Source organism: Rhinatrema bivittatum, chromosome 11 (assembly GCF_901001135.1).
Source record: "Rhinatrema bivittatum chromosome 11, aRhiBiv1.1, whole genome shotgun sequence".
In the NCBI taxonomy this organism is placed as follows: Eukaryota; Metazoa; Chordata; class Amphibia; order Gymnophiona; family Rhinatrematidae; genus Rhinatrema; species Rhinatrema bivittatum.
In genome coordinates this window covers 15,741,896-15,765,553 of record NC_042625.1, presented here as the reverse complement: position 1 = coordinate 15,765,553, position 23,658 = coordinate 15,741,896, and the positions used below count along the sequence as shown (strand labels likewise).

The following is a 23,658-nucleotide window of genomic DNA, read 5'->3' as shown; positions in this document are numbered from 1 at the left end:
TCGAATAGGAATATGAAGGTAAGCCTCTGACAGATCCAGGGAGGTCAGAAATTCCCCTGACTGCACCATCATTATCACGGAGTGTAAGGTTTTCAGGTGAAAATGAGTCACTTTCAAATGATGGGTTAACAGCTCATATCAGCCAAAAAGGCTACAGCTGGTACCATAACAGTGCTACGATTTACGCCAGAGCCAGCAACCTCCTGGGAGAGAAGCAAACAAGAGTGAGCCACCAAGGAACAACATGAAGTGATGCAAGGTCACTGCCACAGCTTCAAACGCCTGCTCAAGGATAGTCTCAATCTTGCTAACGTGAGCATCCTTCAAGGCCTTTTCCCCTTTCATGGGAATAGTGGATCACTTGGAGACTGCACACTCAAGAGCATCTACCTTTGGAAAACAGAAGCACTCTCTCACCACTGAATCCAGAGGGTACAGGTCTTCCGAAATCCAACCCCCTTGGAAATAGTCTCTGGGGCATCGCACTCAAGCTCAATCAATTCTAGAATGGCTTCCATCACGGGGAAAAAACAAGAGGCTTTACACAAGGAAACCAAACTAGGATTTCCCTTTGGCTCAGAAATGAATCTGCCCTAGGAACACCAAGCATTGTCAAGGTCTGGAGAACCATCACATAGTTTATATGGCTCCAATCGGGGTGTGTGTGTGTGTGTGTTCCCTATTCTCAGGAGATGCAGGACTGGCGCCATTCTCCGAGCCAGCCTGAGCTCCATCCAGATGACCTGCTGCCCCTCGAGGGGCACTACGGCGCTGAAAAAAAAGGTAGAAGCATCCAGACTGAGAGGCATATGAGGACTACTTACTGAGCCACCTTCCCCTGCTGAGGAACAGTTAGGGGAGGGCGAAGGTCAGGCACCCCACCTGAGACATCTTCAACCAGACCACATCCGGCTGGGAGAACCAGGCTTAGCCAAAAACAGAGCAAGACAAGGCACTCTGAGCCTCCAAGCAGTGCTGGCACAAATTAGCAGGCACTCCAGGAGGAGACGCCTGAAAAGAACGGGCAGCACAAAGATATGGTGCTTAGGCTTCTGAGGTACTGGCATTATCACGGTGAGTGGCGGCCGGAGGTGTGCATCTAACTGCTTTTTGTTTATTTATTTATTTATTTATTATTTTTATATACCGACATTCATCTCAATTGAGATATCACACCGGTTTACATTCAGGTACTGTAGGTATTTCTCTATCCCCAGAGGGCTTACAATCTAAGTTTTTGTACCTGAGGCAATGTAGGGTAAAGTGACTTGCCCAAGGTCATATATGTGCTCAACTAGACACCCAAAAATTATGCATCCAATACTTGTGTGCACACACCTAGGCGCTATCCGAGGTGACCAAAATGAGAGCACAAAAAAACACTTGAGCGCTGATGAAAGCACGCGGCCATTAGGCAGCACTTAACGTGAACGCTCAAAATTAAAGGCTTTACTGTGCACCCAAAAACTGGGCACACAATTGGACGCACAGTCGGACTGAGAAGCCAGTAGACAGCAGCCTCTGAAAGCGCGCGAAAAGTCATTGCGGCCTATCACACTGTGCACAGCGAAAAGCCTCAGAGCAGGGCCTAGCCTACAGAGGCTGCTCAACCCGCCAGGCTGCCCACATCCCTTGACCTCCCATGGAAAGGGACGAATGTCAGAATGGTGTGCCCAGCTCTGAGACTGGGAGGGAGAAGGAAGTCCTGTACAGTAAAACCTCCCAGTAAGTCTCTGGTTTTTTTTTTGTTTTTTTTAATTTAAACTTACCGGAGCCTGGCTGAGCACAGAGGAAGTCTCTGGCTAAGGGGGGAGAGGGCAGTTGCTGTCTCCACCTTGCTCGGATTCCTGCACCCACTTGCCTTTCAGCCACTCAAGCAGCTCAAAACCAGCTACCGGACCTAGGCACACCTCTGAGGGACCATGGAAATTGCTTCAGGAATTCTCAAATGGGGGAAAGACCTTTAAGTATCACCACAGGAGAGCAGGGCTTTCATTTCCTTAATTTAGACTTCAGATTTCTCCTTCCAAAAAACCTGAAGCAATCCCCATAACGAGATGCACGTCCACCATCTGCTGGAGACAGAGAATACTGGCAGGCTGGGTCACTGCCGGAGTATATATCCTGTGAAGTCTGCTTGCTCCGTCTCCATCTGCTGGCAGGGGAGCATAAATACATTGGTCCTGAGTCCATCTGTCTACATGCTAGGAAACGTTTTTTAGTCACTGTGAGGGAGGGTTTTCTGATTCCTTGGAGGTGGTTATAATATTTCACATCTGTTACAAAGCTCATATTTTTCTCAAGGTTCATTTGCAGACTTAGATCATTTCTTGATTGCACAGATCCTAGTTAATTTATTTATTCTAGCTCAACTAGACTACCCGGCGTGCACAAATCTACGCCCCATTTTATAACATGCGCACGCAGCCGCATGGAATGCCCCAGCCCTGCCCCCGAACTGCTGCCACGTCCCCCGGCCCCGCCCATTTTCGAAAGCCCCGGGACATACACGCGTCCCGGGGCTTGTGCGCGCCACCGAGTCTATGCAAAATAGGCTCGGCGCACGCAGGGGTAGGTTTTCAGGGGTTACGCACATATCTTACGCGCTTAACCCTTTGAAAATCTACCCCTATGGTTTTTCATTTAAACAGATGAAACAATTCAAAATACAGCTGCCAAATTAATCTTTGGCAAGCAGAGATTTGATCATGTCACTCCTTTCCTAAAAACTGCAGTGGCTCCCCGTCTCCATGCACATCCAGTTCAAGATCAGGTGTGTGACCTTCAAGGCTCTTTGCTGGGGTAATCCCTCCTATCTCTCTAGTGAAATTGTCTCTCATCGCCCCTCCATTGATCCTAACAAGAACTGTTAGCTCTACCCTCTCCGCGGGAAATCAGGCTAGAACGGTCTGCTTCGTATATCTAGCCCCAGTCTTTGGAACTCTTTCCCATTAGCAACACGTATGGAAAAAAATACCACGTTCAGGAAAGCCTTGAAGGCATATATTATTACTAGCCTTTCCTTCAGATTAGATTACTTGGCCAGTATTACTTAAAATTCAAGACATTATTTATCTATTTATTTTCTTATTATGCTATTTTGGCCTCTTGTTCAAATGTTCTCTGTAAATAACCCTCACTATTTTCATTTTAAGGTTCTGTAAATGTTATTTGGTTCTAGCACTTGCTCTATTTAATTTTACTTTAAATGTTTTTATTTATATATATTTAATAATTATTTTGTGCTATTGATTTTATTATGTTAATTTTATTTTAGTGTACACCACATTGATTTACTTTTGCAAGATTTGTGATTAAGCATTAAATAAACTAAATTTTTCAAATCTTTGCCAGCATTCAAACTGATCAGAAGAGGTCTATGTGGTCTCAAAAGCTCGTATACTACATCTCTTTTGTTGGTCTTTCAAAAGGTAACACAACCTAGAAAGACTGCAGATTATCTCTGTAAAACCCGATCTGCACACAGTGTCCTGGTTATTAGAACATTGATTGCTGTCTTAAGCTAAATGTCAATATAAAAAAAAAAAAAAAGAATATTTTAATCAAAGCAAAGCCTCTCCAAGACTTTGGTATTTTATGAGCTTTATACTGATAAACACCTGAATTATGCAATCCTCAAGCAGCATGCTTTTTTCTATAAACCCCCCAATAAACTGGTTTATCCATTTCTGTAGATCATCGTTTGGGATCAGGAATATTTTCAAGGACGCAGACATGAGTTTACTGCCGAGTGTTCCAACCTCATGGAATATGGATTTGAAACAGTCCGTTCCTTCAAAGTAGAGAGCGGCGCGTGAGTATTCCTAGAAGTGGGGCCTCTGTTCACTGTTCAGACTGCCTACCCTGTGTCTATAGCTCATCTATGGCACGACGAGAAACTGAAAATCAGCCAATTCTTCTCTTTTCATGACACCTGCAACATCTTTCTCCCTCTCTCTCCCCCCTCGAGTATGCCTTGTTTGCTCTAGAGAATACCACACTGAATCTTCGTTTTCTGATGATTCCTCTAGCTGGGCTGGCTATGAACACCCTGGCTTCCAGGCTCAGCAGTTTGTTCTGGAGCGAGGGGAGTACCCTCGTTGGGAAGCTTGGAGTGGCAGCAATGCTTACCATGTTGAGAGAATGACATCATTCCGACCAATTGCCTGTGCTGTAAGTACTCTCATCTAGGTGCAATGTGAATGAAATTCTCCAGGGGGAAGGTCAGGCAATGATCATATTGCTATCTGGCAGTAGAGAATTGTTAGCTTGCTCCATTACTTAGGGCGCTAGCACCAGCTCTAGCCCTTCAGCCAGCTGAAGTAACTCCCCTTTGTTGAATAATCCATGAAAACAGTTTATCCAATAGAAGCCGCCCTTTACTTCTGTTTGAAACATCCATTTTGTACCAGCAAAAAGCAGGTCAGTCAGTGATATCACACAGCCCCTATTTCCTGCACCGGGGAGAGGAAGACCAACATCGCTGCCCTGCTCTTACTGGCAGAAGCAGTGGCGCAGCCAGAAATGAACTTTTGGGGGGTCCCAAGGTTAACATGAGTGGGCAGTGGACCCACAAGTCTAGGCCCTACTATTTGTACTCCTATCAATAAATAATGCATTAGAGTGCACCTGACAATGGATTTCTAAGTAGTTTCATTATGAGTGATGCTTTAAAATCTTAATTCTATTATTTCAAGCACTTACCAGCATTAAAAATAAATTTATATAGATTAATAAGGTATTTTAAATTTATTGCAGTTTATAAATACACATCATGTAAAAAGTAACAGAAGTTTAACAGAAAAATCAGATCCAATTATGTAATAAAACAAATATAAATGTATTTTTATGAATCCTCTTTCCTAAAATGCAGAGAATATCATAACTACAATAAAACAGCAATAATCATAATAATCATCATTTGCAACAGGTGCAGAACAGAACTAGGACATGCAAAAAAAATATATTCAAATTCTGGTGTCACCTCGGTGATAGCAAAACAAACTCCCTCCAATGCCAAACACTTTGTGAAGTAAGACAAATCCCTACAAAGCCATAAAAACAACACCTAGAACCTTCCCATGCCATACCATAAGAGCAGTAACGCTCAGGACTCAAACAGCAGCAACCTTATCTAAAACAAAGGCAGCAAAGGCAAACATTACACCAGGCCCTAGAACACTCATACACTGCGTAGTGGGCAAACAGAACAAGCCGATTTGCTACAAATCCCTACAAACTACACGCTAGCCAAAATACTGCACTTCTGTCACACATGTGCAACACAGATAGACCCTTACCTAATTCAGAACTACAGTTAGAATCAAACATGCAGACAAAACTGAAAAGGAAAGCCTGAGAAACCAGCCTCAGCCTCTGGAATACTGAAGAAACAGCAAAATACAAATATATAAGAAAAGCACATTCCCAAAGATGGCATATTCCATTGCTGAAAGTCAAAACAATTTTTTTTACCTTTGCTGTCTGATCTTATTTTTCTAATCGGTTGGTCTCAGTCTCTTTGCTTCCCTTGTCTGTCTTTTCCTAATTCCTTTTTCAGGGTATCTTTTATTATTTCTGTTTCTTCTCTCTCATCTTGTCTTCTTTCCTTCCTCTTTTATATACACACACAGATTCTCTCTCACATGCTTTCTCTCACACAGGCTCCCCACTCTTGCATGCTCTCTCTCACATGCAGGCTCTCACTCGTAGGTTCCCACTCCCACACACTCTTTTACCCAGGCTCCCACTCCCACACACACACAGGTTTCTACTCTCACACACACATACAAGCTCACTTACATGCTCTCTCCCTCATGCAGGCTTCCATACCCACATGCTTTCTTGCATACATACACACACACGCTCTCATGCTCATGCTTACACAGACAGGCTTCTCACTCCCATGCTCTCTCTCATACGCACACATAGTGTCAGGCTTCTCATTCCCATGCTTTCATACACACATAGGCTTCTCTCTCCCATGCTCTCATACACATACACTCACAGGCCTCTCATTCCCACATACACAGACAAGCTTCTCACTCCCATGCTCTCTCTCATAAATATACAGATGGGCATCTCATTCCCATGCTTCTTTCATACACACAAACACACACACACAGACAGACAGGCTTCTCACTTCCATGCTCTTTCATACACACACACACACAGACACAGGCTTCTCACTCCCATGCACTCTTTCATACACACACACACACACAGGCTTCTCACTCCCATGCTCTCTTTCATACACATACACACACAGGCTTCTCACTCTCATGCTCTTTCATACACATATACAGGCTTCTCACTCCCATGCTCTCTTTCATACACATACACACAGGCTTCTCACTCCCATGCTCTCTCTCATACACACACACATACACTTCTCACTCCCATGCTCTCTCTCATACATACACGGGCTTCTCACTCCCATGGTTTTTTTCACACACACACACACACACACAGGCTTCTCACTCCCATGTTCTCATACACACACACAGGCTTCTCGTTCCCACGCTCTCTCTCTCATACACATACATACACAGGCTTCTCACTCCCACGCTCTCTCTCTCATACACATACATACACAGGCTTCTCACTCCCACGCTCTCTCTCTCATACACACACACAGGCTTCCCATTCTGTCTCTCTCTCAAAGATATATATATATATATATATATATATATATATATATATATATATACACACACATATATACATACATACAAACACACACACTCTATCAGGGCATCTCCCTCTCTTCTGGGACTCCTTGCTACAAGGCCTCTTCTCTGGCCGTGCATGTTGAGCTCCACAACGGCCCTGAGATGGTCAGGCCTCTCTTCATGGGCCACGTGGGATGAGCTCCATGATGGCCCTGCTACGGTCAGGTCTCTGTTCTCAGGCCATACGAGACGAGCTCTGTGACGACCCTGCGACTGTCAGGTCTCTCCTCTTGGGCTGCGTGGGATGAGCTCCGTGATGGCCCTACGAAGGTCAGGTCAGGCCTCGGGCCATGCGAGATGAGTTTCGCAATGGCCCTGTATCAGACCTCAGGCACCGGGTAACTCTGAGTCAATGGGCCTGAGTGCAAAGTGGGTGGGCCATGGCCCTCCCAGGTGCATTTGTGGCTACGCCACTGGGCAGATGGATGCTCCTAATGACACTAAAGTGCCATCTTCAAGACAAGCTAGACCCTTATCTGTTTGGACATAAAATGTATCGATCAGCTATGGAAAAGGAGGAGTGTCATGATCCGCTATGCTGATGGGAGGAGCAATCAGATAGGAGTAGCAATCTGTTGTTATAGACTGCTGGAGATAGTAGTGGGTGGATCCTTGGGCCGGTGGCAGATGACCATGCCCCTGGGGGAAGATCCCGAGAGGGACCACCGGCTAGGCTTAGAGTATGGAGACAGACACACACTAGTTCTTTTATTAAACAGGTCTTGAATCCACCAGAGGTGGCAGTAGTGAGCTGAAGTGCCCAGCAGGGCTGAAGTCCCTCAGATACTGGAACAGCGATCCCTGGATGGCTGAGCTGTTGAGAAACTGTAGACAGTGAGTAGGCAGGGTATGCAGAGTTCATGAATAGAACTAGATAACAACACTCACATATTGGTCTCGGAGCTCAGGAGCTAGAAAGAATAGGCCCTCGAGGACGAGTAACTGGTTCCAGGGAAAGCTCTGAGAGAGTGATGGTAACTCACAATGATGTAGACAGTGATGGCATCCAGACAGAAGAGAATCAGCAGATAGTCAGGAACGAGGGCCCTCGAGGAGCGAGTATCGGTTCCTGTCTGTAACCTGAAAAGCAAAGAGAGAGCGAGGCCCCCGAGAAGCGGGTACCTCTGGTAAGTCCGAGGAGGCAGAGTAGCTTAGGCAGGGTAACCTAAGTGAACCTTGTCCTAACCCATTGCTAACTCGGTTTGTCAGCGATATCAGAGACCTTTAAATATCAGAAGCGGATTTCGTCATCTCAGGGGGATGCCCCTGAGGTTCGCGCCTTTGCCTGTACTTCACTCAGAGCGCGCGCGCATGCCCTAGGCTTCAGGTAACATGGCGGATCTGCAGCGTCGAGCCGGTCCAGGGATGCCGGATGGAGACGGCAGGGAGACGCCGCGGCAGCCAGCCGTCCTTCAGACCTGGAGGCAGTCGTAAAGAGAGGTAAAGAGGGCGGAGTGAAGACATCGGGCAGCAATGGTCGCAACAGTACCCCCCTTCAAATGGCGATCTCCTCTTCGGGTACCAGGCTTAGGTTTTGAAGGATGTGCGAGGTGGAACTGACGAAGCATCTCTTTGTCCAAGATATTGGTCTGAGGTCCCCAAGAGATTATGTCGGGGCCGAATCCCTCCCATATCAGAAGGTATTCAAAAGTCTTGCCTCTTATACGAACATCCAGAATCTCTTTGATCTTAATCTCTAAGTCATCTTCTGCATCGATGACAGGTGGATCTTGAGTCTTGGAAGAATTTTGTTTGTAAATATCAGCAGCAATGGATTGAGCTGCTGTGGACGTCACTGATTGATTCAGTGGAAGTGGCAGTGATAGAGAACGCCCAGAAACCACTTCAATTAGTGGTGCTCCAGTAGATGTTGCTGGATGAGAATTGATGACATTGCCAGCGGATACAGACTGGCTGGTTGCCTAGAGTATCTTCTTCGGGTCCATATGTGCTATGGCTCTTCAGGCACATCTTCCAAATGGAAAGAGTGTGACGGAGATACTCTAAAATTATGATCCGTGAATACGGATTTTGGTGTTGAATGCCTTCGAGCCAAGGTGAACATTGAAAGAGTTATGAAAATCAGCAGAAATGGGTTAAACTGCTGGGGACGTCATGGAGATCTTGGTGTAAGTGGCGATGTTGAGAAACATCCAATACCCACTTCAAGTTATAATGCAATAATGGATCTTCAAGTTTGACAAAGGGACTCCTCAGGTCTTCCACTAGATGTCTGAGAATGAAGTTGCCTCCTGCCCCTGAGTCCACCAAGGCAGGAGTCTGAACCATAACTGGTCCGTAGGTTAAGGAGACTGGAGAGAGAGCGGAGGAGAGGATGCGGTAAGGCCTAAGAACAGTCCTCCTGCAGGACTTAGTCCCTTCCGTTTATTGGACAAAATGGAGCATGTAGAGACATCATGGTCGGACTGACCACAGTACATGCATAGGCCGTACTTCTTCCGAAATCTTCTCTCCTTGGAGGTCAAGTGTCCATGACCAAGTTGCATTGGTTCATCTGTATCAGCGGCGGAAGTTACTGGAACCAGCCGAAGTGCATTGATAGCACTGGCCTGTTTCAACCCTGGTAACACCTTAGGCCGGAGTTCCTTCACCTTGTCCCGGAGTCGATGATCAATCAGAGTGGCCAAGGCTACTAATTTGTCCAGCGAGTCAGGTGTCTGGCGAGTGGCCAGCTCGTCCTTTAAACAGGTATCCAGGCCTCTGCAGAAGAGTGTCTTGAGATATTTGCGGTCCCAGCGGAGTTCTGCCGCAAGAGTCTTGAATTCTATGGCGAATTCAGCCAATGATCTGCTGCCTTGCTTCAAGTCAACTTTGAACTTTGGGATGACGTGTTATGTCATCCCAAAGTTCAAACAAAGGAGAGAGGAGACTCAACTCACTCAATGAATCTAACAAACGAACTGTCGACAAACTTATTATCCAACCATTAATTACCCAACAAATGACAATATCATCAAGGTTATTGCTCTAGTGTTGTAATCTGCAGCCTCTCGCCACGCAATGGGCCGCAGGCTGTTGTCAGCTTACAGAGCTTCTTTTTTATAATCATTTACTGTCATTTGTCCACCCACCAAATACCTTTATTCAAAAAACAGTTCTATAACCATGTCAATCTTTTCAATTATTCAGCCTTATGCAGAACAAAACGTTCTTTCAATGTCAAGTTCAAAAAAATTGAATACTTAGCCGTAAATTTTTCATCGAGCAGCTACAATACTTTGCTGTTCAATTTGACCGTCCCAACATGTTTCGACTGAAGTATCAGTCTTCTTCAGGGGAATTATAATATCTCGAATCAGGCCAAAATATTCCGTGTACCCTGAAAGTTAAAAACCATAAATTAAAACCACTCAAAGCAGACCGCACACCCCTTCTTATAAAGAAAAATCCTACTGTAAACTATAATCCACTATTTAAGAGTCAGGAGATATACTCCACTTACCCGGACCAAGCTTACAGGTCTCACTGGGGATTCAAAAATGGCGCCTCAGCGTCCCAGTTGATCTCTACAGCCATATTCACTCTGAATTTAAGCACATCCCACTTATTCTGACAACTGGAAATCCGGATCATCTAAACCAAATGAACTCCAATTCCCACAATTCTACACTCTTGAAACGCTGCGATTTTTCAAAACACTGACCAGTCAATGTCTTTGTTTAATCCATTTGGATCTACCGTGTTAAAGTAATAAATCCATTTTTGCTCTCTTTGAAGTAGGTAACCATCAAAATCACCTCCGCGGCTCTTAGGCAGAGGTTTTTCTATCACATCATATGATGTTCTGAACTTTGTATACTTAAGTATACAAAGTTCAGAACATCATAAAAAAATTTTGGCACATTCTACATTTACATGAAGGGTTCAATGAGCTTCCAAGGTTTGCCTTTAAGCGTGGGAGAAACCTGAGAGACATGATAGTACACTCAGACTTCGCAGAGGAATAGAATGATGGAGAGATCAGAGATTTCGGGATTAAAGGACACTTTCCTTGTGGGAATTGTACTGTGTGTACTCAATCTTTTGCAGGTAGTGTTCTACCGTTTTTTGCTAATGGCAAATTTCAGCTTCGATCACTTACCAACTGCGAGTCTAAGGGTGTGATTTATGGGTTATGGGTTATGGTGCCCATGCCCCCGTTTATATATTGGCAAAACCAAACGTTGTTTAAAGACCCGCATGATTGAGCACAGGAGTGCCATTACACGCGGCAAGGTTGAAGCGCCGGTAGTACAACACTGCCTTTCACATTTGCATACGTTTGATGTTTTAAGATTTGCCGTGATAGAAAAACCTCTGCCTAAGAGCCGCGGAGGTGATTTTGATGGTTACCTACTTCAAAGAGAGCAAAAATGGATTTATTACTTTAACACGGTAGATCCAAATGGATTAAACAAAGACATTGACTGGTCAGTGTTTTGAAAAATCGCGGCGTTTCAAGAGTGTAGAATTGTGGGAATTGGAGTTCATTTGGTTTAGATGATCCGGATTTCCGGTTGTCTGAATAAGTGGGATGTGCTTAAATTCAGAGTGAATATGGCTGTAGAGATCAACTGGGACGCTGAGGCGCCATTTTTGAATCCCCAGTGAGACCTGTAAGCTTGGTCCGGGTAAGTGGAGTATATCTCCTGACTCTTAAATAGTGGATTATAGTTTACACTAGGATTTTTCTTTATAAGAAGGGGTGTGCGGTCTGCTTTGAGTGGTTTTAATTTATGGTTTTTAACTTTCAGGGTACACGGAATATTTTGGCCTGATTCGAGATATTATAATTCCCCTGAAGAAGACTGATACTTCAGTCGAAACATGTTGGGACGGTCAAATTGAACAGCAAAGTATTGTAGCTGCTCGATGAAAAATTTACGGCTAAGTATTCAATTTTTTTGAACTTGACATTGAAAGAACGTTTTGTTCTGCATAAGGCTGAATAATTGAAAAGATTGACATGGTTATAGAACTGTTTTTTGAATAAAGGTATTTGGTGGGTGGACAAATGACAGTAAATGATTATAAAAAAGAAGCTCTGTAAGCTGACAACAGCCTGCGGCCCATTGCGTGGCGAGAGGCTGCAGATTACAACACTAGAGCAATAACCTTGATGATATTGTCATTTGTTGGGTAATTAATGGTTGGATAATAAGTTTGTCGACAGTTCGTTTGTTAGATTCATTGAGTGAGTTGAGTCTCCTCTCTCCTTTGTTTGTGATTAATTTAGGAGAGGTAGTTGCTTCATATTGTTTGATTATCCCAAAGTTCAAGTCATCGAGTTCAAGTCATCAAAGTTCAAGTCATCAAGTCAACTTCAACTTTATGTCATCCCAAAGTTATATGTAAACCGAAGTGATTAATAACATTGTTACCAGAACCTCGGTATATAAAAAATGTTAAATAAATAAATAAAATAAAATAAATAAGTCCACTAAAGCAGAACCGGCAACAGAGGTTCACACAGGGTCATCAAAAACAGATCTAAACAAGTCCATAAATCCTTCTATGTCCTGCACAATGGGGTCCTTGCGTTCCCACAAGGTGGATGCCCACGACAGAGCTCTGCCATCCAAGTACGAAAGGATGTAGGTAGTCTTAGAGAGTGCCGTAGGAAATAAAGATGGTTGTAAAGTAAAGTGCATGCAGCACTGGTTCAAAAAGCCCCGGGTCTTCTGGATTTCTCCGGAAAAGCGGATTGGAGCTGCCAGTGGTACAGCAGTCTTCAGTTACCTCCTGTAACTGACCTTCATGGTTGGAAGCTGTGCCTTGAACCTTCTGTGTGTGTAGCTGATGAAATGCTGCAGTAAATTTCTCCAAGGCATCTTGCTGCTCCGAGATGCACAGGGCCAGGCCCGGTATGGCCTGCAAGGCAGAGAGTTATGCTGGATCCATGGAGATAGGCCGGGTCAATGCAGTCAAGCCAGATCCATAGAGCTAGCCGGATCCTGGAGTCAAGCCGGATCCATGGAGTTAGCAATCTGTCATGATCCGCTATGCTGATGGGAAGAGCAATCAGATAGGAGTAGCAATCTGATGTATTCCGTAGGCGGAGTAGCAATCTGTTGTTATAGACTGCTGGAGATAGTAGTAGGTGGATCCTTGGGCCGATGGCATATGACCACGCCCCCGGGGGAAGATCCCGAGAGGGACCACCGGCTAGGCTTAGAGTATGGAGACAGACACACACTAGCTCTTTTATTAAACAGGTCTTGAAACTACTAGAGGTGGCAATAGTGAGCTGAAGTGCTCGGCAGGGCTGAAGTCCCTCAGATACTGGAAAAGCGATCCTTGGATGGCTGAGCTGTTGAGAAACTGAAGACAGTGAGTAGGCAGGGTATGCAGAGTTTATGAACAGAACTAGATAACAACAATCACATATTGGTCTCAGGGAGCTCAGGAGCTGGAAAGGATAGGCCCTCGAGGAGCAAGTACCTGGTTCCAGGGAAATCTATAAGAGAGCAATAGTAACTCACAATGATGTAGACAGTGATGGCTTCCAGGCAGAAAAGAATCAGCAGATAGTAAGGAACGAGGGCCCTCGAGGAGTGAGTACCAGTTCCTGTCTGTAACCTGAAAAGCAAAGAGAGAGCGAGGCCCCTTACCTCTGGTAAGTCCGAGGAGGCAGAGTAGCTTAGGCAGGGTAACCTGAATGAACCTTGTCCTAACCCATTGCTAACTCGATTTGCCAGTGATATCAGAGACCTTTAAATATCGGAAGCGGATGACGTCATCTCAGGGGGACGCCTCTGAGGTTCGCGCCCATGGTGGTACTTCACTCGGAGTGCACGCGCGACCTAGGCTTCAGGCAACATGACAGATCTGCAGTGTCGAGCCGGTCCGGGGACGCTGGACGGAGATGGCAGGGAGACGCTGCGGCAGCCAGCCGTCCTTCAGACCTGGAGGGAGTCGCCACAGAGGTAAAGAGGGTGGAGTGAAGACGTCGGGCAGCGACGGTCGCAACAGGAGTACTTTCAACCTGTTTGGATGATCACCCACTTAAAATTTTGAGCAGCTGGTTTTCCCCTTTAAAATTGCACTCCCTTTATTTGATTTATTTATTTTGTACAATTCTTCTATACCGTTGTACAGAAACATGTTTCTATCACTACGGTGTACATAATAACTAAAAACCAAATAAAAACAAAAGTAACAGTAGAATAAAATTACATAAAACATCATAATAAAATAAATAAGACTAAAATAAAATTACGCTCATTACTAAAGAGGAGTGTTTCCCAACTGTCTCCTGAAGGCACACCTAGCCAGTCAAGTTTTCAAGATTGCCACAATGAATATGCATGAGAGAGATTTGCATACTGAGTCTCCAATGTATGCAAATCTATCTCATAGATACTTATTATGGATATCCTGAAAGCCCGAATGGTTAGATGTGTCGCCAGGAGAGGGTTAGGAAACACTGGGATAGTAAGTAGTTCATACAAGTCAGCTTTGGGATGTTACATCAGTGTATTTGCCTTCTGTCTATAAAAACCCATTACTCTCTCTCCCCCATCAGAACTCACACAGCTGTAGTTTAGCCTGTACCATTATCAAATGAAAAAGCACAAATGCTACTAACTTTTTCTTCTCCGTTTCAATTGTCTTAGTTTATGAACATGACCTTAATTTTTCTGAAATATTTTGTTACTTAACAGTCAAGATAACCATTGTCAATAGGTAGCAGCAGCAGTCTTGTTGGCAGAAGAGCCCGAGTTGACCTTTGGTTCACTATCCTGAATGTTTGAAAGCCACCAGTTAATAAGAAAGGAATACCTCCCACCAACCTTATAAAAATAAACTGCAAAACACCCTTTCCTTATAGTCAGGTTAATATACATTTTTTCATGTAGTATATCTAGATCAAACCTAGGGCTTTCCAAACTTGTCCTAGGGACCACAAAGCCAGTCGGGTTTTCAGGATATCCACAATGAATATGCATGATATAGATTTGCATACCAAATATCTCATGCATATTCATTTGTGGGTATCCTGAAAACCTGACTGGCTGTGGGGTCCTCTAGGACAGGTTTGGAAAGCCCTGTTCTAGACGTCTAACATAGTAGATGATGGCAAATAAAGACCAAATGACCCATCCAAACTGCCCCATTTCATCTTTGGTCTGAAAGAAACACCAAGACTGAAAATACTTTAAAAAATTACAAAGCTGGCCTGGTATGAGCACCATAATTAAAGTACCTGTGCCTCTTCCCTCCTCATCTCCAAGGAGAAATTAATACTTACCTGATAATTTCCTTTCCTCTAATGAGGGCAAGCCAATCCCCACCAGTGGGTTATGCATCTTTGCCAGCAGATGGAGATGGAGCAAAAACTGACGTCATGGATATATAGTTCCACCTTGACATTAGCTCACCAGTATTCTCGAGAAAAGCCAAACTGTGGACAAACTGATTATACTTGAACATAATCATTAACAATCAATGTCATGCTTCCAACCCAAACAGGAACACTGAGCTCAGCCATAAGAAATAACATCTTCACTAAACTAAGGGGCTAGATAAGCCACTTACTAGTCTTTAAGGAAGAGCAGGAGTCACTCTCTGCAAAGTTCGCCCCGAAGAAGCTAACCAAAACAGAAACATCAACAGGCTATGGCAGCTGAGGGATTGGCCTGCCCTCATGAGAGGAAAAGAAATTATCAGATAAGTAGTAATTTTTCCTTCCTTTGTATTAGGGCAGGCCAATCCCCACCAGTGAGATATATCAAAGCTAATCCTGAAGAGGCTGGGAGGCTTTCAGTGATCCAGTTAATACTGCCCATACGAACTCGGTGTCCTCTCTAGCCCGAACATTCAAGCAATAATGCTTGGAAAAAGGTGGGCAAAGATGACATTGCAATTTAGCAAATCTCGGCAGGTGACAACAAACAAAGTTCTACCCACGATGCCGCCTGAGCCCTCGTGGAATGTTTCAGCAAAGCAACATCAGCAGCCACACAGGCAGACTTAATGACGTCTTTAACCCAACGGGCTATCGTTGCCCGCATAGCTGGTGCTCCCTGCTTACTGTCACTATGGAGCACAAACAGGCAATATGACTTCCGGACAGAATTAGTCACCGCCAAGTACCTCAGCAAATGTTGCTTAATGTCCAAGGAACGGAAAAGATGATACTCACTTTCATCTCTTTCCCTATCCAAGGTGGGCAATGAAATGGACTGATTCAAATGAAACTCTGAAACCACTTTTAGCAAAAAGAGGGCTCAATTGAAGCTGTACTGCTCCTGGAGTCTTATGCAGAAAACAGATCACGACAAGAAAGAGCCTGCAGCTCAGAGACCTGACCTGCCGAACAGATTGCTATCGGAAAAAGTGTCTTCAAGTTAAGCAGCAACAAGGAAAGAGCATGCTGAGGCCAAAAGGTCAGACCTTCCAAGAATTCCAGGACCAAAGTAAGGTCCCACAGAGGTACCAGAAGCCACAAAGGGGGGCAAGGATGCTTAAATCCTTTCAAGAAACAGGATATGTCAGGATGGGAAGACAAAGGCCCTTCATTAACTTGCCTCCTATAACAAGCAAGGGCTGCAGCTTGAATCTTCAAAGTGTTAAGGGCCAAGCCTTTACGCAAGCCATCCTGTAAGAATTCCAACATTAAAGGAATATCCACCTTGAAAGGTTGAGAACCTCATTCAGAACACCAGGCCTCGAAAACTCTTCAAACCTTAACACAGGCTAGAGAAGTAGAAAATTTTCTGGAAATCATAGCAGGCGAATAACCCTGCTTCAACAACAGAGCCCTTTGAAAGGCCAAACCGTAAGACAAAATTGACCCGGATCCTCATGTAGAATGGGTCCCTGCCACAACAGATCCTTCCAAGGTGCTACCTGAAAGCACGCTTAGCGCCGCTTTCATGCTAAGGGCCTCGCTCCAGTAAGAAGCTCTAGACACCCGCTCCTCGGGGGTCTCTCGCTTCCAACTTCTCTTCGGGGTTCCTCACTAACTAAGACAACTGCTCCTTGGGAGTCTCTCTATTTCTACTTTCAGGATATTAGACCATTGGGTACTCGCTCCTCGAGGACCTATCTACTTTTATATCCTGCACCACAGACCTTCAGTCCCACCATTCTACCACCAGGAAGACGCCTTCATTCTGTGAGTACCTCTACGATCCAACTCCACCCACCAGCCACCCTCCTGCACTGCGGGCTCCTGCCTATCGTGACCATCTGGGTGAGACTATACTTCTGAGTCTGTTGAACGTACTGGCACTTCGTGGATCAGTGCCTTACCTTCCTGTTCTCACCATCTACCTACAACAGTACAATAAAGACTCTATCCATACTGTGTCTACTATTTGGGTCAGCCTATCGCAGTGGTTCCCCACGGGGCTCCTCCCCATGGGCGGAGTCATCTCCATTGCGACCAAGGGTCCACAATGCCACAAACACAACACTCCTGAGCCGACACCAGCTGACAATCAGCCTAGGAGGCTGCTTGCGCTCTAATAGAATGTGTTCATAAACCCTCTGGAATCTTCCGACCCTTGCAAAGATAAGCCGAAAAAACAGCTTCCTTCAAGCCAGCGAGCAATCGTATCCTTAGAAGCTTTATTTCTCTTTTTCGCTTCGCCAAACAAGAAAAACACGATCCGATTGCTGAAAACTGTTGGTGACCTTCAGAAACAGCAATAGAACCTGGCAAACATCCAACAAATGCAGCTCCCTCACCTCTGTACTCTCTGAAGACCAATTTGGAAAAGCAGGGAGCTCCACCTTCTGGTGGAACGAAGACACCACCTTTCGAAAGAAATGATGGAACTGTATGCAAAGATACCCTGTCATCCTTAATCTTCAGAAATGGCTCCCTACAGATAGTTTGAAATCTATCTGGCCGAACAAATCGCTACCAGAAAAAACACTTTTAGGATGAGAACCTTTAGTGACACCCTTCACAATGGCTCAAATGGAGAACCACAGAGAACCCAAAGAACCCAAGTTCAAACTCCATGCTGGATACATCCTGCATTTGGTCGCAAATGCTTGACCCCGTTTAAAAACCTCACTTTGTCTGGATGCGCCACCAAAGGTCTCCCTTGTATATTTTATTTATTTATTTATTTTATATACCGACATTCAATCGAGATATCACATCGGTTTCCAGGTAACTAAGAGAATAGGGCGAGTTCTGCCCTATTTTACATTATAACATGATAACAATTATAACATGGTAACAATTATAACAGAATTATTACCTCTAAGGTACCCTAAGGCTGCTACTTGCACACGAAGGGAGTTGAACGCCAGAACCTTAGACAAGCCCTGCTGTAAAAAGGCCCTCAATGGGTCTATTCTTTCCTCCAAACATCAATGCCTCAAAAATTCTCCACACCCTGACATATAGCATAGACGTGGACTGTCTTCTGGCCTGGAGTAACGTGGCAATCACTGGCTCTAAGTACTCCTTCAACCTTAACCATTTCCACTCAAAAGGCAAGTCGCAAGACAAAAGTGATCTGCGCGATCTGAAAAGATAGGTTTTTGTCTCAGCAGCCCCTACAGATGAGCTAATCTGAGGGACCTGTCTACCGCAACATAAATCAAGTCCACGAACCATGGAAGGCGCGGCCACTCTGGTGCCACCAGCACTACCCTTTCTGGAAGCTTCTCTATGTGCTGCAATATGCGGCCTATTAATGGCCATGGATAAAAATGTACAGCAGAATTCCTGTTGGTCAAGGAAGTACCAGAGCATCTATTCCCTCAACTCTGACCTCTCACCGGCAACTGAAAAACAGAGCAACCTTGGCATTGCTTCGCGAAGCCATCAGTTGACTCTTGGACAAGTTTATCCCAAGCTCAGTGACTAAAGCATGTCCATCACCCAGTGCACTGCCTGATGACATTCCCCTGTAGACTTCGCCCGTACAAGCCAGTCAGCCAGATAAGGATGGACAAGAATTCTCTCCTTTCTCAGGGCCACAGTCACTACCACCTTCATGAATGTTCGTGGCGCTGTTGCCAGCCTGAAAGGAAGGGCCCAAAATTGGAAATGCTGCCCCAGCACCATGAAATGCAGAAACATTTGGTGGTCTTCCTGGATGGCTATATGCAGATAGGCTTCTGACCGATCCAGGGTCGTCAAAAACTCTCCTCTTCAGATCACTGTGATCACGGTAAGCAACGTGTTCATCCAAACATTTGGCACCCGCAGCACCGTGTTGACTTTCTGGAGGTCCAAAATAGGCTGAAATGTGCCCTCCTTTTTGGGAATGATAAAATAAATAGAATACCTTCCCTGGCCTCTTTCTAGAGGCAGAACTGGTACAATTGCTTCTAGCCTTTGCAGCCGGTGCAATGTATCCTGTATCACCTCCTGTTTGGTTCAGGACATTCAATGGGATACTATGAAAACTTCTCTGATCGGAAGAGAAAATTCTAAGGTGTAGCCTTATTTATTTATTTATAGTTTTTTATATGCCGCGGCACGTAATGCACATCACCTCGGTTTACAGCAAACAGTAATTCAGCCTGAGGCTTTACAATAAACATTGTAAACATTCTCTTATCACCTCTAGAACCCACTGGTCCAACATGATCTTGGTCCATAGAACAGAGATAATCTCCCTCCTACAGCTTCCACCAAAGAGTGGACTAGCCCGACTGCATTGGCCATAGAACCATCCCTGGAAGTCCTGTGGGACCCCCGAAAGGACTGCTGTCTTCCCAAGGTCTACTGCTGCCCTGATACCATGGCACTCCTGCCAGACAAACTGTCTCATATCCTGAAAACGGGATCATGGCAGGAAGGTTTTCTTGACACTTTTTTTAAAATTTTCCGGCAACTTAGTCCTTTGGACTCTCCTAGATGCTTCATCAACTGCCCTAGGTTCCTCTCCAAACAAAAGATTATACATCCACCGACCATTTACGTAACTGCAGGAGTCTCCTTGCTGAAACTGTGGAGACCATGGACCTGGCCGATGTTTGAACTAATTCATACAAGGCATCGGTCACACAGGCCACCTTAGCCTCCAACCGGGCTGCCTGCTTGGAGTCCATCGAGTTGGGCTCATTCTCCTGAGCCTTCTGCACCCAATGCAAACAGGCTTTCTGCATCGAGCTACCACAGATTGCTGCCTGGAGATTCAAAGCTAAAACCTCAAACATCCTTTTCAACTGAATTTCCAGCTTGCGGCCTTGAACATCCTTTAGCTTAGCAGACCCCCACCACTGGGATACTGATCTTCTTGGTGACCACTGAGACTACCGCATCCACCTTTAGCAGTTTCAAGAGCTCAAATGGTCTCCTCTGACACGGGTACAATTTCGCCATTGCCCTACTGATCTTCAAGCTGGCCTCCAGAGAATCCCACTCCCAGTTCACCAGCTTTTTTACCTTCTTGGGCAACAGAAAAGCCTTCAGCAGACCCCCCGCAGTCCATCCAGAACTGGGTCCACACTTTTGTTATCAGACTCCTCCTAAGTAACCTTGATCCTCAGCTACTCCAAAATGTGAAGGATGAGAGGTCTCAACTCTTCTTTCCTAAACTGAATAACCCTCGGGTCATCACCTTCTGTAACCAGTACCTCATCTGAGTCATCCATATCCTTTCTCGCCCCAGGGTCACCAGCTGGATCGTCCACTGTGAGGTCCTCTCCTGGGTCATCTTCTGGGTCACCTCTTGCCACTTGTGAATCATCTGAATTCTGTAAATCCTCTGTAACACTATCGAGGGACGCATCAGCCCCAGGCAACGAAGCAAGGACCCTAGTGGCCAACTGGGACCTCTTTGAGGGACATGGCAGTTTCGAGGGACACTGTAGTTCTCTGCCAGGGGCTGCTTCCCTGTTGCTTCCCACCTGGCCAATAGGCCTTGTGGAGAAGCAGTCCATTGAAAATCCTTCTGGATCTCCATCAGATTCCTCATCTGGATCCCCTCACCCTCAAAATCCTATCCCGCTGGCTGCACCATTGGGGAAAGCAGAGGAGGGGAATCCCTGGACCCTGAAGGCACTGCTGCCTGCTGGCCACCTGTCTCAGCCCCCTGGGAGCATCTATCATGGGCCCTGCCGAACGAGTGACCCTCCATGGAGGCTAGGGGGGGTCACTGTGTCCAGAGGCAATGGCTGTGTCCAGACACACAGCCATTGCAAAACATGACCACATTAAAATGCCTGCACTACGTACCGCAGGTCTGACAGGCTCTGCCCTGTTGATAAGCCAATGCCATTAGGCCTACCAAGTGGGCACACTTACAGGAGCTGCATGCTAGAGCAACTCCTGTAACCTCCCAGGTCACAGCCGCTGACGAGCTCAGATCCCCCTGCTTGATCAGGAACGCAGAAATAAACTTCTCCCCACAGTAAATGCTGCCAGACTGCAGCTCGGCCATTTCCTTCTTTTCTTTCTTTCTTCGCCAAGCTCCAACTGAGGGATGGTCCATGAAGGCACCTAACAACTCAGGGAGCACTCCAAACTTTTGGAAGAGCCTCTTTTCTAAATTAATTTTTTTTTTTAATTACTCTCTCAGACTGCAGGTTTGCACCTCTACCATTAGTTGGAGACAGAGAAATACTGAGGGACTGGAGGTGGCACTCTCGGATATGTAGCAGTGCTTCAAAGTTTTTGTTCTCAGCCTCCATCTGCTGGTAGGGATGCAAACCCACTTGTCTGAAGTAATCTGGGGTATAAACAGGAACCTCTTTTTCTCCACCCTTTCGCCAATGTTCCATGATTGGGATTGGCAGGATCCCTTCGCCCTCGCCTCTGCCATTCATGCCAGTGGTTCCTGGATCATTTTTAAAATTCATAGGTCACTTATCACTGATCTCACCATGCATTCTAAGATCAGCCAGTCCACCAATTTTCAAGTCATTGTGGAGATGGTAATATCAACTGCAGAACTGGAGGGGAGGTGATGAGATGTCGGCTCCTGCTCCTTTGATTTCAGGGAGGTGAAGGAAGGGAAGGAAAGCAAGACTATAGCATGGTGGAAAGAGGGAGGAGAGAGATCACAGGACCACTCTGTTTCCATGCCACAGACAAAGACATTGCAGGAGAAAAAGGGAGATAGTTACCTGTGCTGTGCTTAATCTGACTTCTTCAAGGTCAGGGTGAGAATCAGTCCCACACACAGCTCTCTTCACACCACAGATTACATTGCCAGAACAGATTTTCTTCGCCTAGTCCCTGATTGGGCCTGAAAAGTGCAGGGATCTTCCATAACCGCTTGTGCTTTCTATTTGTACAGAACCAGCGGGACAGCAGGATGACCATATTTGAACGGGAAAACTTTTTAGGAAGGAAGGGCGAGCTGAGCGATGACTACCCTTCACTTCAGGCCATGGGGTGGTGTAACAACGAGGTGGGCTCCTTCCGGGTTCCTGCTGGCGCGTGAGTACCTCACGCACTCTTCACGTCCCTTACACAGATTACCGGCACGCAGTCATTTAAAACAACATTGAAAGCATCGTTAGGCTTCCAGTCTGAAAATACAGAGCAAACACATTTTCATTTGATTTCTGCCTTTGAATGCAGATCAAAACAATTCAGTAGAAATAAAAAAAACTTTTAAAAAGTATTTTGCACTCATGACACTTCCACGCAGATTACATTCAGGTACTGTAGGTATTTCTCTATCCACAGAGGGCTCACAGTCTAAGGGGTTTTCTCAGTCTGTCTCTACGAGAAAAAGGCTTAGTAAATCTGGTCCTAAGTTTGCACTCCAGGCTAATAGAGGGGGAAGTGGCCTAGCTAAGGTCATATAAGAGTGGCAGCAGGATTTGAGCCCTGGTTTAATTTTCACAGCCTCCCCCCCCCCCATGCACACCCCTAGTACAGATATGTTTGTGACTCATTCATCAGTCCCTCCCCCCTTATACTCTGCACTGCTGATGTAAGGCTGCTCCTTGCACTTGAAGATCAGGAAGTGCTCCTCTGACTTTTCCTGTTTTTTTATTTTTCACTGGAGCCGCTAGCCTTTAGCCAAGGGCTGCGTTTCCATGAGGTCTCTGTGTTTCTGAGTCGGTTCTTCTCCTCTCTGCAGCTGGGTATGCTACCAGTATCCCGGCTACCATGGTTTCCAGTACATTTTGGAGTGCGACCATCCCTCAGGCGAGTACAAGCACTGGAGAGAATGGGGCTCCCATGCACAGACCTTCCAAATCCAGTCTATTCGGAGAATCCAGCAGTAATCGAGTGGGAACAAAACGCCTCTGTGGCAATTTAATGCAAATATTACCAACATTCAAAAAATAAACAATTGTCTCTGGTACTTTTGCATATTATTGTGTCGCTTCGCTGTGCCTCAGCTATTCAGAGTTCAGATCCACATCTGCTCAGATTATCAACTGTTTGCTGGTTGGGCCCACTGACAATTCTCCAAGTTCTTTGCAGCTCCAGGAAAAAGGACCGTTGAGTTTTGGTGACGCACGCTGTAAGAATTTGGTTTTACGCGGGTCTCATACTTGATTAGACCACTGCTTCAATCATCCCAGTAAAACCCCCGCACCTTCTTACTTACCATAACTACATCCAGGATTATAGCTCTGGAGCTGTGAATCATGAGGCTATAATTCCAGGAGCAGTCCTGGTGACATCACAAATCGAAAGAGAAAAACAAGTGAATGTCCCCTGGACTCCAGGAAGAGTTTGTACTAAGGCTTTATTTAGCAAGAGAGAGATTAAAGGGATTTACATCTGCACATGACGCATAATTGCATTACGTCCTCAGGCCTGCTAAAGCTGCAGTAACAACACAAGGACTGTGGCCTCATCACTTCCTTTTTCAGTCAAGGAGCCCTGCTTTCCTAGGCTGAGTTCAGAGCTTATCAGGGAGTTCATACATTGTTGTTTAAATTTTAAGCATAAAAAAACAAACAAACCCAAAAACCCAAGTTCTTGATCCTTTGATAGGGAATCAGCACAATGCAGACAAGTGCAAAGGATCCCGTCACCCAC

The 23,658-nt window shown here is 45.4% G+C and overlaps 2 protein-coding genes across 2 annotated transcripts in view; one reads left to right on the top strand and one right to left on the bottom strand.

The window, feature by feature from the left end:
- The window catches only part of LOC115073493 (retinol dehydrogenase 14-like), a 73,168-nt gene that overhangs the window by 12,913 nt on the left and 36,597 nt on the right, over positions 1-23,658 (bottom strand). The gene's annotated exons all lie outside the window — the stretch shown is intronic.
- On the top strand, positions 13-22,892 carry CRYBA4 (crystallin beta A4). The gene is made up of 5 exons (XM_029619427.1): positions 13-18; positions 3,696-3,814; positions 4,032-4,173; positions 21,950-22,092; positions 22,745-22,892. Exons 1-5 carry the CDS (start codon positions 13-15, stop codon positions 22,890-22,892), a joined length of 558 nt encoding a protein of 185 aa, XP_029475287.1.